Here is an 18,102-nt window from a genome sequence, read left to right on the forward strand (position 1 = left end):
TCTAACAATTAACCTAAATAAAGGGAAAGTAGATATACAGAAATTGGCTAATAAAAACTAATTATTATAATTTAAAACTAATTATTATAATTGATAGCCTTCTCCAAGCGGATGCAGTAGATCTTCTCCTAGCTTCGCCCTGAACATAACTCTCTCTTCGAGAACTAGATGCACTACGTGTTCTTGTTATTTCTGACACAAAAACATTTATTAAATAAAAGCACAATTAATGAATTAAACAACACAATACATATAAAAATACTACAAGAATAATCAAATAGATATTAGTTCAATAACTATAAATAAATTAAATAAATAAAACAATTACACAATTAATTAAAAATAAAAAAATTCAAAACAAAATCAATTAACTATAATTAAATTAATAATAATTAATTCATTAAATAAAATAAAATAAATTTAATTATAATTACGTAACAAATTATAAATAAAACAATTAATTTAAATACTATATATAAATTAATTTACAAAATAATAAATTAATAAACTAAAAACTAATAAAAAAAATAAAAGAAACAGCGAAGGCCTCACCAGATTTGTCATATCCGTTGAGACCTTCGCAGTTATCTTCTTCTTTTGTACACAAAAAAAACGCAGGCACACCATCATAGAACACAACACACATAATATACATTCAAATACATTAATGAAACAATTTGTCATGCTATCTATCATGCATACAAGCATAGCAAAGAAACCTTAGCCTCTCGAGACCAAACAAAAAGCGTCAAACTCCACAGTACAAACCAGCACCACCACGAACGACGCACCACCAACGCACCTCCAACACAACAAAATGGGGAAGAAAGAAAGAAGAAAATGAAAATAAAAATGGAGAAGGGGGAAGAAGGGAATATGGTAGGAGAAGAAACGAAAATGGAGAGAAAGTGAGAATGGGGGGTGGGAGGGTGTGAGACTACGAGAAAATGAGAGGTAGAGAATTAAAGTTTTAACAAAAAAAAAAGTAAAATAGGTAAATGATAAATAAAAAAGATAATTTTAGAATTAAAAAAAATTGAAGAGGTATAAGAAGCAATTAGGTGGTGAGGGTGTAACACTCTACTAACACTATAAAAATTTAAATTTTTACCAGGAGTTATTTTTTTTGTTTCTAGCGGTTTTAACCCTACAAAGTACATTACTCGGGGTTAGGAAAATTCCTGGGAAAAACTGCGTCGCTAAGTAATTACCGACGGTTTTTTAAGAAACTTCCGCAATTTCCAAAAGTTTTGAGAAAATCGTCGAAATTAGCAGAGTTTTGCTAGAACCGTCGGAATTAGCAAGAATTTTGCTAGAACCACCGGAATTAGCGAAAGTTTTGTTGTAACCGCCGGACTAACCGAGGTTAGATAAAATCGCCAGTAAAACCTAACTGGGGTTAGATATAATTGTCGGTAAAACCTAATCGAGATTCTAAAACCGCCAGAAATGTGTACATATGTTTCTTCTTTTAGTTTTTGATTGTAATAAAATGATTTTGTGATAAAATTAGTTTTAGATTGTTTAACTTCACTGTAACAAGGAACAAAGTCTATAAAATATTTTATTAAATTGATATCCATAATCATAAACTAACAAAACTGAGATGAGATTCGAGGTTGCATATGTTGCTTCAACTTAGATTATTGAGTTGAAACATTATTTATTCAAAGTTATGCGCATCACGACTCCATAATTATCTGTTGTGAATCCACCACAAGAGATTAGTGAATGAGTTTCCACCTTCAAAAGCTGTCAATGTTCTTATGATACACAATGCTGATTGCTTATCGTAAATTCCCTACAAGGCACAGGTCATTCCCTTCCAACTCTGACTACTTAAAGATGGAAGTGTCCATTCCACAAGCTCCTTCACATAAGCAGCATCAGAGAACAATGTCTCACTGATAGGCAACAAGGGTAGCACTTGGATTCCAAGTCTGCACTCTTTACATGTAGCAACGGCCCACCATAATGCACTATCCCTCTTATTAGACCACAGAACACCAATTATCCTATTGTCTTTTGCAAATTCTTTATTGTACATGTTGTCTTCAACTTTCACATGCCACCAAATTTGTGTAGCAAGAATTTCCATCGCCAATAGCGTTGATCCAGTGGCAACAAGACGTGAGTCAACATATGTTAAACCCACCAAAGCTGCTGAATAGTACGCATTCACAGCTTCACTTGTACTTTCTTGGTTCCGTCCATCATCAAAGCTTCCTCTACAATATACCAACTCATACCTACAATGCAAACACCAAAACACTTCCTTAAGGCCTTCCATTCACCATTTCAATGCCTACTTCGGTCTCTAATAACTCATATAATATCATAACCATTATAACTTACTCATGCACTGCACAACTAAAATGAGAAAAAGAAAAGAAAAACAAGATAAATTTTAATTAGTACTCACCTTTCAGTTTTCTCCTCGATTTCTGACCCAAATTCGCAGTGAATTCTTTCATTTCTTGGTGTTTGCTATACCACTTTGACTGAGCTGAAGCAAAGAGCCAAGTGGAATTCATTTGCCTGTCGAAAAATCGTGCTGCATAGTATGACATTTTGAACCCCTGTGAGTTCATGAACGTTAAACAATCCATCAATGTAATTAATGGAAACTAGAAATAAACCGTGCAGCATATTCTGTCATGTACAACACAGAATATAATTTTCTATTCATAAGGAGGACTTCTCTTTTCTATTTCAAATTGTTCTTCAGTGACAAGTTCTTAGAAGATGTGGCGAATTTTATGATATCTTTGATTTGGCTTAGAGGTTGGTCGATAAGATTTTAGAAATGGGGCTTCTGATTTAATTTCCTTGCTAATTAGATTTTATCAAAATCTAGTCTTGGTCCTGCTTATCTGCTAAATTCAGTTTCGTAGTTTTCACCTTCCTAGATTGGTGTAATAACGTGTTTGATTGTATTAGTTTTGCAATTTAATTTGATGACTAGGATGTGAATTTTATACAGGTTAGGGTCCTCAGAGTTTATTTTCTATAAGGCTTTGCTTAAAGAAATGAGCCTTCTACGGCCACGACATCCAATAGAAACAACATTCCATAAAATGCATACCCCAGAACATGCATTGAAGACACCCTCAGATACATGCCAAAATAACTCTAAATTGATGTTTATTGATAATACTTTGTGAATAAATTCTTGCTCAAAACCTTTGGAGATTTGAGTTGATACGTAGTAGAAGCACATATTTGTCACCAATTTGATTAATTTATTTGTAAAACGTATACATTCAATAAATATGTTTTCCAAATAATTGCAGTTTGGTGATCTAAATAGTTAATTTTTCAGAATGTGTCTTTTAATAACTAAATTGGGTTTTAATTTATTTAAGACTTTAAGATCTAATTTAATTTTTCAAGTTGATAAAATGAAAATTATTCACCATATCATATACTAGTTACTGATATAATCCACGATTCGATAAATGTCTTGAGCATTGTCTATATGAGCAGGGGTAGTGGAAAGAAGATTTATTCTGAATTTTTATATAGCCTGTTTGCTACCAGAAAACTTACAATCTTCGTTTTTTATGCTATTTTACTAATTTCTAGAAGTGCCACTTAAGGTGTGTGTGTATATCTTCTATTTTGTCCTTTTCACTTTGAAAGATATTCATCACCTCTTTTAATCTTCTGTTGAGTGATAACTTGAATTAGGGATTTACTATATGTTTGTCCTGGACATAAACAAAAAATGTTCGATGATATTTTCGCATATTATGTCAAATTCAAATTTATGAGAAGTGTTAAGAATATGGTTTTTCAGATACACTTGAAAAATCAAGAAAAAAATCATTAGTAAACATATGAAACCCACCAATTTTAACTGATATGGTTTACTTAAATTATGCAGAACAATACTATATTTTTTAGTATTCCTTTTTGTTACTGAAACTTTTGACTTCATATAACTATACCATCTACATGATGGCAGTCACATTAGCCAGACTTATCGAACATTAAAAGTTGCAATGACCATAATTTAAAACCTTATTCTATAAATATAACTAACCAGAACCCATGCAACATTCCACTATGGAGCCACGCGGAATCAGGACGATGGAGCCACCGCGCCGGCCGCATGTCCCATACAATATTCCACGATGCCTCTCCCTTCAGGTAATGGTTGGTCCGAATCAAAACCGCAATCACCTGTGAAACACCACAAAACCCATTTTTCATCAGCGCCTTCATAACCATCTCCTTCAACATCATCGAGCCTCATCTTTGAGGCAACCACGAGACCATCATGGTCATTCTCCACCTTTCGAGCAAGTGGCCAGCCTTAATTGCAGATAATCCCAAATTAGAAACAAAAAGCTCCAAATTTGAGTTCGAACCAGACCATCGCAAGCTTCATTTTCACCACCGCAAGCCACTGTGAAATAGAGATCCTCCATCATCATCCCCACATCGTCGTCGCGAACCTCTGACAACCAACCACCACACAGCGCCATCATCGTCTTTCTCTCGCAAAACGCGAAGCTCTCGAACCCAGTCCTCGTGCCTCCATGACACCTGCAAATCTAAATCAAAATCGCGAACTAGTGTGGTTACATGTTATTTTATTTTAAGTCAAATAGAAAACGAGCCGGTGCGAAAATGAGGAGGGAAACGAAACAACATTTCTTTAATAAAAATATATTTTTAATTTGTTTGCGGTTTCTATAAAACCGCTGAACATTTATAGGGTTTCCCGCCGAAAATAAACTCCTGTTATAATGTATTTTTTTTAGTGTAACAATGATTAATAAAAGATAATAATACATTTTTTTATTTAATTACATCTTTCTCTCTTTAACAACTTTATATTTTAATCGTTTTTTGTTTCCTATCACATTTTACTTTCAAAACAGTACTAACCCAAAAACAAAATCATTCCCTCCATTTAAAAAACTGGTCTCAAAACAAAACAAATAGGTTTTTTTGTTGGCAAAAAAAAAAACTATCCTCGTAAAATAGAAAAAATTCTTATGAAAATCTGAAAATTAAGAGCAGCTCCACCTTCTCCACCAAAACGACCGGCAGCGTCGCATCCCTTTTCCGGCGATGGCTAATCCACCCGAAACTTCTGAAGAAAACGAAACCCTCTCTCTCCGTACCCTCTGCACCATGAGGTCCCTCCTCCTCCACCCTTCTACATCAAAAAGCACCGTCTCCCACATTCTCCAAACCCTAACCAGCTCCCCACACCCCACTACTCACTCCCTCAAGCTCCTCTCCGACGGCGCTTCTCGCCACCCCGACCTCGCCCCCACCATGGCTCTTCCCACCGCCGAATCCTCTCCCCGCCTCGCTGTGGAGGCCATCGGCGCGTCCCTCTCGGGCCTCCATCTAGACGACGCGCGCTTCACGTCGCTGTGCTTCGGCGCCTCCGTGCCCGCCCGCGCGTGGATGCTCCGGAACGCGGGTTCGAGTTTCGAGGTCCGACCTGGCTTGCTGTTGGCGGTGCTGCTGGGGTTCACGAAGGATCCTTACCCTTACGTTAGAGACGCGGCGCTTGAAGGGCTCGTCCAATTCATCGAGCGCGGTGGAGAGTTGAAAGACGTTGGTTTGGTCGATGCTTGTTACCGACGCGCCGTTCAGTTGCTTCGGGACTTCGATCCCTGCGTAAGGTACTCTGCGGTTCGCGTGGTAAGGATCTCTTCTGCTATCAATTTCATCGCCATAGACTCTTCCTCCTTTACTCTGCCTCTTCCAATAATTTCTTTATTTCATCAGAGATTATTTTTACTGCTTTGCCCTTGTAACGGGAAAAACTAATATTTTAACTTAGACATTCTACAAACTAAATTACATAATTTAAATTTATGATAACTTTTGGATGCAGGAATTATATATAATAAAATTTTAATAGATAAATATTCTCCTATATAATTGTTTTAGTTTAGATTTAATAAATTATTAAAATTATTTTATGTGGTTATTTTTAATTATTTGAATTTTAGAGAAAGAGTAAATTATGAATAAGAGGGTGAAGAAGATCAATTGTGAGACGTAATTTTTGGTTGGTTGATCAAGAGTTTGTGTGAATGCACTCCTAAGTGAGTGAAAAAAAGAGAGAATGATGAAAGTATTTAATTTGATTTTACTGGATGATATTCTGCAAAAACGAGATGGAGTTTAAGAATGAAATATGTGGTCTATTAATAAGTGCTTGCATTTGAGAATATAAATTAACTATTGTAATAATTAATTGAATGTTTTGAATTTAAAGTAAGATAATTTTAAAGATTTGTGTTGTCCATTAGTTCTTATCCAAAATAATCATTATATAATTTGATTAAATTATATAAGCTAATTAAATTTTAGAAAAAAACTGGGTGATCCTGTTTTCTCTCCGGGAAGCATAAAGACGAAGAAAGCCAAATTCGGTCCTGACCAGCCATGTTACCACGACTATTTGGTTATGCTGATAAATCCTGCAACTAAAGTTTAGGTATTTTTTTTAGGATAGTTAACTTGAAAGGAGATTTTAAGTTTGAACACGAATTCCTTAAAGGTGACTTTCAAAATATTTTTTTGGAGAAATTTTTAAAATGACCTTATATTACCAAAGTATATTTCAATTATACAAGTTGTCAATATATAGTGATGCCCATGATCATAGTATTTCAGTCGGTTAATACCATGAAATTGGTCTTCTAAGTGGACCAAAGTAATATGATAGCGGCATTTATCTGCAATTTGAAGACCAATGGATATATGAACGAAGGGTCGATATGATGTGGAAGTGCTTTTAGAATGGGAGTATGTACTGCATTTAAGATTAATTTGATATGACCTACATCACCAACAGACAATGCCCAATGTGATGTAGGGAATACTTTTGGATGACTAACTAAACGAGGTGTCAAGTCCTTTTTTATTATTGCTAGATATTGTGTTGCGGAAATATTAGAAATGAGAAAATCTGATATTTTAGTATTAGTGTCAATCAGATAGTGTTCTTGTTGAGTTCAGTCAATTGTCGAATGATTAATATTCTGTTTTGAGCTAGTTGATGGTGGTAAGTCTTTGAATGATGTATGCTTATATATTCCAGGTGGCTTCATGGGGTATGATGTTGGCAGCTTCTAGCTCAGAGATGAAAGCCTATTGGTCCAATGACGTATTTGCCAAGGTGTAGTATTGGGCTTCATATGTTTCAAGTTTTTTGGTGTTACGTATCTGTTTTAGTTTTCTAGAATTTCGGACTGTTGTTGCCTCAGTATGACGTAACTCATTCACAGTATGTATGTTCATATAGCTATGCTCCATGGCAAGAGATATGAATATGAAGGTTAGAGTTGAAGCATTTAATGGCCTCAGAAAGATGGAAATGGTATCGGAGGATCTTCTTTTGCAAAGTTTAGCAAAGAGAGTTTCAGGACGTGGAAAGCAAAAGGAAACCGAGAGTCCGAGCACATCTGAACAATGTGTCATGTTGGCAAGTAGTGTTGCTGGTGCACTAGTTCATGGACTTGAGGATGAGTTCTTTGAGGTATCTTTTGAAAACCCCGTGTTAGTAGAGGTTTATCTAAAATTGACAGCAATAATCTGGTATAGTTATAGTGTTTTTTCCTTGTGTGATTGTTTGATAATATTTTCTTCATTTGTGCCTGATATGAAGGTGAGGAAGTCTGTATGTGAGTCCTTACACACACTGACAAGTCTATCTGCTGAGTTTGCACGTGAAGCGTTAGACTCATTAATGGATGTGTTGAATGATGATTCTGCGGTGGTTCGCTTACAAGCTTTAGAAACCATGCACCATATGGCAATTAATGGCCGTTTAAAGCTTCATGAAAAACATTTGCACATGGTGTGTTTCTGATCCTCCATTAATCATTTTGCTCTATTTCTAGTATGTATTTTAGTGCCTACGGTTTTTCCTTTCTTTGAAACTGCAAGATGCATCTCATGTTGGACAAATTATGGAACCTTCTTCATATTGCTGTATGGAGATTTATTGGTTATTTGTATTCTTTTCTTTTTCTAATTCGGAAATTTTACTGTGCTAGGAGGTAGGACAAAATTTGGGGGAAAAATCTAATGTTTTATTTGGAAGTTTTATGGTTAAGGAGTTTTGCTAGTGGTGTGATTATTTTCCTGGAAAATAAGTAGGGTTATAGTTGTTATGGTTTTAAATTAATTGGATGTAGTCTTCATTCTCTATTTTTGTTTTTAATAACAAAAGTTCCATTTTGTTTTCATTTTCTCACTATTTCAAAAGTCTGTGAAGGAATCACTGACAATAACCTTTTATTGTTTTTTTTTTCCACCATGTCCTATACATATTACAAACTTGTGAAAATAGAAAACCAAGTAAAATTAATGCGACATTTTTATCATTAAAAGTGAAAATAGAAATTGTTTTCTCAAACCAAATGGCCCTAAGCTTTTCAGTAGATTTGTAGAATGAACTAGGTCCCTTGGGTTGACCAAATTACATTTGGAAAGTGAAGAATGACTAGCAGGGTGCATGGAAAAGGTTAGTTTTGTTGGGACCAATGGTTAGATTGCCTGTTTGTGGTTTGCCAAACTGAAAAGAATGATTGTTTGTGTATCGGTGATCAAATCAAATACCGGGGACTGTTATGGTTTTTTCCTCTTCTAAAAGGAAGAAACATTTTTACTAAAAGCTGTCTTGGATAGTCCTTAAGTTTCAGCTGATAAAGTCTTTTTAATAAACAAGACCTGACCAACAGCATGAATCAGTGGTGGGGATTTTATTGATACTTGTTATGGATATTGAGTGTTTTCTTAGTTGAATTCTTGATTAATCTTAATCTTTTTCAAGAAACCTAATTTGCCAAAATCGTGAATTTTTCTCTAACTGACTCACCTAATGCCATTACTTGTATATATAATGCACTTTATAATTGATATTAGTAATATATTTTTCATTTTATTTTTCAGTTTCTTGGAGCTCTGGTAGATGATAGTTGGGATGTAAGATATACTTATAGGAAAATACTTAAAGTAATGAAGCTAAACAATCTGGCATTGTTCAAATCATCTGTTGATAGACTCCTGCGAAATTTAGACAGTTATCCACAGGTTTGCTTTATACTCGGTTCCATTTGCCTTTTATATTTTCAATGGCTACGTAAAATCTCTAGTTAATTTTTTATTTTTGTCAATATTCGAGGTCATTTTATCTGCAAAAATACCTATATATACTACATGTACTTTTATTTCACCATTCAGGCAATAGCGTACTATATCCTTGAGGACCTTGACTGCATATGAATATATCTTTTAACCATTTTCTATCCATTTTATTTTCTGTTTTTAATTTTTAAATATGCAATAATTTGTGTTTTGCATCATCATCTCTTCTTTCACAGTGCACCATTGGCAATTTTAGATGTTCTCAATTAAAGACGTGTCCCTTGAGAAGAATATCCTTAATTACTTGTATTATTCACCCTTTTACATAATATTTTTATCTTTGCTGCATCCTTGTCTTGATATTCCATCATGGTTTAACTTTTTGTTATGGCTTCAAAATTATTAGTAATAGCCATAAAGATGTGTAGAAGAACAGGATAATATAAACAGAGTTATAGATATTATTATTTAAGTGAAAACTAGACTAACCACAGCATGGGTGGACTACATACCAAAGTAGTCCCCCGCATTCAAAACCAGCCATTAACTGAAGAACATTTAATGGCCCTTCAAAGAAAGTTATTCTCTCTTTCTTTTTGCATTCCCTCACTTTTCATTATACCATCCAGACAAAGAGGTGTGAAGTGATCCTGTATTAAGTGAAACAACTTTTCTGTTGTGGGCAGTCTCGCAACCTCTTTTGTTGCCCCCCCGCTTAATTGCTTGCTCATGTGCTACAAAGTCATCCCTCTCACTAAGGGGTAATCCTGTTCTTTCAGAAGTTGGAGCCATGATTCTCAATGCAACTACTTTTTAACCAACCTATATTCCATTTAATTTTTAACTTTGGTGCTTCCAGGATGAAGCTGATGTATTTTCTACTTTTTCTCATCTGGGCCGAAATCACAAGAAATTTGTAAGGCTGATTATGAAGGACACGTTTGAAGAGGTGCGCTTGTTCGGATTATTGCATATAATCATATACACAAGAACTTCTTGATCCTTTCACATATTTTGCATGTCAATGAGACAGATGTACCTAAACTTCTTTGAAGTAGTGGCACTGATTACTTTTTGTTTTCGCTTTTACAGGTAGAAACGGCTTTGGAAGGAAATGTAGAATTTGATAGTGCAAGGATAGCTGCACTGTTAATTCTTTCTATATCTGCTCCACTCTTGAATGCTGATGTAGGCAGAATACCACCAGTTATGTTTTCTTATGCAGTTACGTTCCTAGGTAGAATTTATAATGCTTTTAGTGATATCATGGATAGGGATTCCCTTTTGGCCTGCCTATGTGAGAAAAGCAGATCTACAGAGTATTCTGCAACAAATATTAACCTCACGGAAGGGGAGGAACAGTTGCCTTTATTTGAAGGTGATAATGCTCCAAATTTTTCTAGCAATGAGGTCACTGGCGCACATATCACAAGGGAGCCGAAAGAGTTAGCAGATAACCAGATACAACAACAACAATCTCTGAATGATGAAGTTATAAATTACATCCTTGCAAAGCCCCCTGCTATGTGGCTGAGGATACAATCAAGTCATACAAATGAAGTGCTAAGGTCCTTAAGGTGAGGAATTGTTGTGTAACTTTAGTAACATAGGTGCCTTAGTATTTGTTGTTGTTTCTTCCAATATTTGTATCGTGTGAGTTGCATAGTAACCTAATAGAAATCAGCGTTTAGGAATAAATGGAACAATCGAAAATATGAAGTGTGAAAAGTAGAATAGTGAAAATTCACTGTTATTATAAAACAGAAAACTCAGAAGGTTCAAGACCCTCTGCCCAGAGCCTCGCTCCTGAAAAGAATCGTAATAATTCTTCTCCTCCCACTCCACCGAAAAACCCAAAACGTGTCCCCCCTCACAGCCTACACCTCATAATATATAACAAACCATTTTCTCTCTCTTCTAACTAACACAATTCCCTCACAAAGCCACGTCACCCTTTTCTCTCCTCTTATAAACTCTGCCCCACCTATTTTTATTATCTCTTGGGTACGTATCAATGCCTTCTTCATGAACTAAAGCCTTGTCCTCAAGGCTAAACTCTGGAAACTGACTTCGAATATTTATTTCATCTTCCCAAGTGGCTTCATCTGCATTCTGCTCTCTCCATTGAACCAGTACCTGTTTCTTAGTTTCTCCTCTTTTGTTGTAGTTCCTAGTGGCTAAGATGGCCGTGGGAACTAATATTTCAGCTCTGTCATCCTCTAACCCGGTAGAGAGAGCCTCCTCAACCTTATACTTGCCCACCGCTTTCTTCAGCAAAGATACATGAAAAACAGGATGAATTTTTGAAGTAGGTGGTAATTTCAGACGATATGCCACCTCTCCTACTTTCTCCTCTACTTCAAATGGTCCATAGTATTTAGCACTTAATTTATGATTAATTCTGCTCATGACCGACTGCTGTCTATTCTGTTTCAACTTCAAAAACACAAGATCTCCCACCGAAAAATATCTTTCCCTTCGATGCTTATTAGCTTGAATCATCATTCTGTCTTGGGCACGTAATAAATGAGACTTCAACTGTCTCAATGCTTCATCCCTCTCTAGAAGATCCTTTTGAACAGCTGCTACCCTCACCTCTCCTTGAACCACCTGTACAATCTTAGGAGGAAGTCTTCCGTACACCGCTTCAAAAGGAGTAATTTTTGTGGAACTGTGATAAGTGGTATTAAACCACAACTCTGCCCACGGCATCCAGATCACCCACGTCTTGGGTTGATCAGTAATAAAACATCTGAGGTAAGTCTCCAGACATCTATTAGTTACCTCAGTCTGTCCATCCGATTGCGGATGATACGCCGTGCTCATTTTCAGCTTTGTTCCTTGCATCTTAAAGAGCTCTCTCCAAAACAAGCTCATGAATATCGGATCCCTATCACTCACCACCGAATTCGGTATTCCATGCAGCCTTACTATTTCTTTTACAAAAATCTCAGCCAATGACTTTGCCGTATAAGGATGTTTAAGGGGAACAAAATGGCAGTATTTTGTTAAACGATCCACCACTACCAAAACGGCTTCAAAGCCTTTAGACCGGGGCAATCCAGTAATGAAATCCATACTGATATCCTCCCAAACTCTTTCTGGAATCTGTAAAGGCTGTAATAAACCATTAGGGGCTGCTGTTATATATTTCTGCCTCTGACATGTATCACAGGCTTGGACAAATTGTTGGACATCTTTTTTCATTCCTTTCCAGTACACATTGGCTGCAATCCTTCTGTAGGTTCGATAAAACCCTGAGTGACCCCCTTGCAGAGTAGAGTGAGCTTCTTCCAATAACCTATTGACCCACACAGATTTCTCCGGTATCACTAAGCGATCTTGATAATATAAAACGCCTTGTTTATATTCATATCCCACATAAACCTGTCCAGCCTTTATTTCTTCTATTATCTTCTTCAATTTATCATCAACATGTACCGCTGCATTAAGCTCTTGCCAATCTAACCAAACTGGAAAAGAGACCATGCTCTTCATTTCCCCTTCATCTCTACTTCGGGATAGAGCATCTGCCCCCTGATTTTCTTTGCCTGGCTTATAAACAATCTCAAAATTATAGCCTAATAGTCTAGCCAACCAATTTTGTTGTCCACCTGTCGTTATCCTTTGCTGCATTAATTGCTTAAGACTCTTCTGGTCTGAAAAAACAGTAAATTTGCGACCCAAAAGATAAGGCCTCCAGTGTTGGATAGCCAATGCCACTACCATCAACTCTCTTTCGTAGGCTGACTTCGTCAAATTGCGTGAACTCAAGGCCTTGCTATAGTACGCCACAGGTCTTTTTCCTTGCATTAGGATTGCTCCAATCCCTGTCCCAGATGCATCACATTCCAGGATGAACTCTTCTTCAAAATTTGGGAGCCTTAACACTGGTGCTGATGTGACCCTTTGTTTGAGTTCATCAAATGCTTCTTGAGCTCGTTCATTCCACCCAAATCCATCCTTTCTAGTCAACTCTGTTAGTGGTTTAGCTATCTTACCATAATCTTTTATAAACTTACGATAATAGCCTGTAAGACCCAAAAATCCACGAACTCCCTTTACGTTCTTGGGAATTGGCCACTCTAACACACTATTAACCTTTGCTGGGTCCACCGCAACTCCATGTATGGAAATAATATGTCCCAAATACTCCACCTTCTCATGGCCAAACAAACATTTTTCCTTGTTCGCAAATAATTGGTGATCCCTCAACACTTCTAACACCTTTTCAAGCAACTGCATATGCTCTTCCCAACTGTTGCTATACACGAGTATATCATCAAAAAACACTAATACCCCTCGCCTCAACAGCGTTCGAAAAACTTCATTCATGAGAGCTTGGAATGTCGATGGGGCGTTCATAAGTCCAAAGGGCATCACGAGGTACTCATAGTGACCCTCATGGGTTCGGAATGCTGTCTTTGCAATGTCTTCCTCCCTCATTCTGACTTGATGATATCCTGAACGAAGGTCCAATTTAGAAAAATATTTGGCTCCATGCAACTCATCCAATAACTCCTCAATAACTGGTATTGGAAATTTATTTGGAATAGTGACCTTGTTCAAAGCTCTATAATCAACACACATGCGCCATTTGTTATTTTTCTTCTTCACCAAAATGACTGGGCTCGAGTAAGCACTCTGGCTATGCCTGATATGACCCACTTCCATCAACTCTTGCACTTGTCTCTCAATTTCATTCTTCTGATGATACGCATATCTGTAAGGCCTCACGTTAATAGGTTCTTGTCCTGGTTTGAGATGAATTTTGTGTTCCTTTACACGTCTAGGGGGTAGCCCCTTAGGTTCTTCAAACACATCTTTGAAATACTGCAGCAAGTGATTTAAGACGCTTCGTTGCTCTGGACCCAACTCCGCAACTTCCATCTTCTCTTTTTCCTCCAACACCCCACACACTGAAATTAACAATGAATCCCCATGAGGGGCTCCTCTTAGCAGTTTCTCTCCTTGCTGAGTCTGGATCTTCATTTGCTGTTTTTTCCAGTCCACAGTGGTCTCTCCCAACGTCGTTAACCACGACATCCCCAATATCACGTCCATGTCCTCCAAATCGAAGAGAAAAGCATCAATTTCAAACTCACCATCATCAATCCTTACTTTGATACCTCGACAAATCCCTTGAGTCTCGGATTTGTGCCCATCTCCCATCAGAATCTTCATTTGCTTGGTTCTTTCCCACTGCCAACCCAAAGCTTCCACAAGTTTTCGTGAAATAAAATTGTGCGTGGCTCCGCTGTCGACCAAGAACAACATCGGAATCTCCCCGATCAGACCCCGTAACTTCATAGTCCTCGGTTGATCATTTCGGTCTCTCGTGAGAGAATAGAGATTTAACGTTGTACATTCTGCCACCACCTCATCTTCGTCATCCCTCTCCTCATTTTCCTCTTCATCTCCTTCGCATTCAACTTGGATTTCCTCATTCACCATGACCACCCTTAGCTGCTTAATAGGACATTGATGAAGGGGACCGTACACCCCACCGCATTTGAAACACAAGCCCTTTTGTTTTCGGTCGAGAAGTTCTTGATAAGAAAGATGATTTGCTCCTCTATCACGTGACCCCCCTTTATTCTTTGCACCCCAATCCTTCTGAACACTTGGGCCAGGCCCATTTCCTCCCCAACTTCCCCCATTTTGTTTTGGCCCAGTTTTTCCCACCACAGTTGAAATGGGTCGATGCCCTACTTGATACCTATCCCCTCGAGACTCTCCCCTTCCCTGCCATATTTTATTTCTCCCTGATATCTCCACATCAATGGCGCGAGCTACATTCATCATGCGACCCCTGGACATAGGATGTGCCACGTGCAAGCTTCGTATTCTCGCACGTATTTCATACTTCAGCCCTTGTGTAAAATAAGAAAAATATTGTTCATCGGGCATTCGTGGCACCTGAGCAATGAGACACTCAAAACTTATAATATAGTCTTCAATACTTCCTATTTGTTTTAGGGCAGCCAATTGATCATAAATACTCCCTTCTCCTCGGCCTCCATATCGCTCCAGCATCTCTCGTTTCAAATCTTCCCAAGTTAACTCATCATATTCATTTAATAACGCATGGAAAAAGTGAATCGTGCTTCCTTCCATACACAGTTGTGCGAGATTCACCCGGACTGCCTCTCGTGTCTCTTGTACGTTAAAATAAACTTCAGCTCTTGCTATCCACCCCGCTGGGTCTTCTCCATAGAATGGTGGTAATTCTATCTTCTTCATCGATTGCCGAAATTCGGCTAAATCGTCTCCCTCGAGTTGTCTCATACTTTTCGTTCTCTGCGTATTCACCGATCCTGACCCCAACTCTTCGTTTTCCCCCTCATTCATATTAGTGAACTTCGAAATTAAGTGAAGGAGCTTTGATTGATTCTCAGCGGCTTCTCGGCGTAAGGTTACGATCTGTTCTGCTGAATCCTTACGCAGCTTCTCCAAGTTGGTTTGACTTTGCAACAATTGTGCCACAAGCTCCTCAACTACCGCTTTGAGTTTAGCGACCTCACCCACAACAAGATCTGCCTCATTCTCCTCACCCGCTAGCTCTCCTTGGACATTGTTCTTTCTTGGTGGCATGATCTCCGATCGGGAAATATTGATCCGGCAGGTCGGACCAATTAATAGAAATCAGCGTTTAGGAATAAATGGAACAATCGAAAATATGAAGTGTGAAAAGTAGAATAGTGAAAATTCACTGTTATTATAAAACAGAAAACTCAGAAGGTTCAAGACCCTCTGCCCAGAGCCTCGCTCCTGAGAAGAATCGTAATAATTCTTCTCCTCCCACTCCACCGAAAAACCCAAAGCGTGTCCCCCCTCACAGCCTACACCTCATAATATATAACAAACCATTTTCTCTCTCTTCTAACTAACACAATTCCCTCACAAAGCCACGTCACCCTTTTCTCTCCTCTTATAAACTCTGCCCCACCTATTTTTATTATCTCTTGGGTACGTATCATAACCATTTAAAGGTTTAATAGCATTTTTTCTCCCAATTGTTGTCAGAATTATTCAATATGGTCCTTCAATTTTTATTTTTCATCTCAATGTAGTCTTCATTTTAAAAAAAAAAAATGTTAATGTGATTTCTTCTTTTAAATTGGTACTTGCATCATTTAGAGAGTGACGAGGTGGCTGTGTATATTGGTACTTACATCATTTAAGTCCAGCCACCTTAGTGTCACGTCATCATTTACACTGCCACATCGTCATCGACTAAATAATGTTAACACCTTTAACGGAAAGAACTACAACTTTTTTTAGAAAAAATAAGGACTAAATTGAAATGAAGAAAAAAATTGAGGGACTGTATTAAATAATTCTGAGAAAACTTGGGGCTAAAAAGACTATTAAACTTCTTTAAAATAATTCAATTTCCACGTATTGCTTTATATTTTGTGTGATTAATTTATGCTATATACAGAATTGGAGATTCTAGTTAGTTGGTTTTTTTGCTTGAAATTTAAGATGTCCTGCAAGCTTTTATAATATAGTAATAATATCACTTTTTTTATATTTTTATTGTTAAAATTCAGTAGGCATGTGCCTAATATTCTCCTTGTTGTTTTTAATCATTTATTTCTGTGCTGATGCCAATGATGCAGGTGTTTGAAGGAGTTAGCTGCCATGAAACATGATTCTTTGGGATCTGGTGATGCTGATGCTTTGGCATTTACTATACTATACCTCCGGGTGATAGAGCTACTTGTTGAAGTATGGGAGCCCTTGCTGCCATCAAAAAAGTTGTGTTCTCAGCGAATAGGAAAAATGGAATTCAAACTGGGAAAGCTTGATAGGAGGGTTAAAGAATTGATGAGTAGGTTTATAGGCTTGTCTGCGGAAGAGGAATTGAACTTCTTGGAGCTAATGTTATTAACGTGTGCTCTCAGGATATGTAGAAGTGAAATCATCTGTCTTAATCATACATTGAAGAGGCTGAAAACTCTATATTTACGTGTTGAATCTATCCTTAAAGAAAGTTCAGCGTTGCCATCCAATTTCATAGTTGAACTTGGGAAAGTACTAAGTACCATCTCAACCGATGGAGCTTCTTGCAGTCCACTTCAGTTTGATGCATGTCTCAAGTTTTTCTCTCTGAAGCAGTTTATGTTTCATGGAACAATCAAACATGTAAAGGCAGAACTAAGCATTCCCAACAATGACATGGAACACCCTCTTCCCTTCGTTTCAGGGCTACCCGTTGGTGTACCATGTGAAATCACTCTCCATAATATTTCAAGTGAGAGTAAGTTATGGCTAAGGATGACTTTGGATGATGGTTTCGTACAACATGTCTTTCTTGATTTGGACTGTTTTGAAGGCTCTGAAGTGGTAAGAAAATTTACATTTGTTGCGCCCTTCTACAGAACACCAGAAGCTTATTGTCTTACATTGAAGGTTTGCATTGGTGCAGAATGTTTGTTTGAAAATGTTGGTCCAGTCCAAAGGTTTGGGGGACCAAAACATGAACTAGTACTTCTTTGTAAAGAAAAACAAGTTTATCTTTCCAAGGTTAATAAAGATTAATTTATTATTATCTTTCTTGCTTTAAGCTAGGCTAGTGGAAACTACTGCACTATAAATACTGGTCTTAGTTCCTTTCACCTTGTCATTTAAAGGGTTTTTTTTAAACTAAGAAATACCATAATGTTTTTCCATTTAAATAAAACATCTACCATTTTTTTATTAGTTTATTTTTATTTCTACATCATAAAAATCACATATAACTAAATGTATAATAGATAAATAATTATTAGTACTATGTTAAACTTTGGAAATTATTTTTTTTTTCAAAAAAATTGTAAAGAAGCAAAATAAGTGATGCATTTTGTAGTGATGTCAGATGAAAGAAATGCATTTTTTAAAATGATTGGATTTCCGATTTTATGATATATTATATTAGCACCTATTTGTTGATTTTGAAAGAGTTTAATTAGTTTAAGTGAATGTTGT

At 37.0% G+C, this 18,102-nt stretch overlaps 3 protein-coding genes across 3 annotated transcripts; 1 reads left to right on the forward strand and 2 right to left on the reverse strand.

Annotated features, from left to right (window-relative positions):
- Positions 1-1,550: 1,550 nt before the first annotated feature.
- Positions 1,551-5,165, reverse strand: LOC124822489 (uncharacterized). Its single transcript, XM_088109753.1, has 5 exons — positions 5,038-5,165; positions 4,374-4,559; positions 4,046-4,185; positions 2,423-2,554; positions 1,551-2,249 (listed from the first exon to the last, which is right to left on the reverse strand). Exons 2-4 carry the CDS (start codon positions 4,491-4,493, stop codon positions 2,488-2,490), a joined length of 327 nt encoding a protein of 108 aa, XP_087965879.1. The 5' UTR covers positions 4,494-4,559; positions 5,038-5,165; the 3' UTR covers positions 1,551-2,249; positions 2,423-2,487.
- Positions 1,802-2,474, reverse strand: LOC148202191 (glucan endo-1,3-beta-D-glucosidase-like). The gene is made up of 3 exons (XM_088109551.1): positions 2,423-2,474; positions 2,356-2,362; positions 1,802-2,249 (listed from the first exon to the last, which is right to left on the reverse strand). Exons 1-3 carry the CDS (start codon positions 2,472-2,474, stop codon positions 1,802-1,804), a joined length of 507 nt encoding a protein of 168 aa, XP_087965677.1.
- Positions 5,083-17,688, forward strand: LOC124822488 (protein SIEL-like). The gene is made up of 8 exons (XM_088109752.1): positions 5,083-5,667; positions 7,079-7,156; positions 7,283-7,516; positions 7,646-7,837; positions 8,935-9,075; positions 9,989-10,078; positions 10,222-10,706; positions 16,755-17,688. The coding sequence occupies exons 1-8, from the start codon at positions 5,083-5,085 to the stop codon at positions 17,674-17,676; spliced, it is 2,727 nt and encodes a 908-aa protein (XP_087965878.1). The 3' UTR covers positions 17,677-17,688.
- The last annotated feature ends 414 nt before the right edge of the window (positions 17,689-18,102 follow it).

Source organism: Vigna umbellata, chromosome 3, assembly GCF_029865625.1.
Source record: "Vigna umbellata cultivar VRB3 chromosome 3, Vumbellata_1.0, whole genome shotgun sequence".
Lineage (NCBI taxonomy): Eukaryota > Viridiplantae > Streptophyta > Magnoliopsida > Fabales > Fabaceae > Vigna > Vigna umbellata.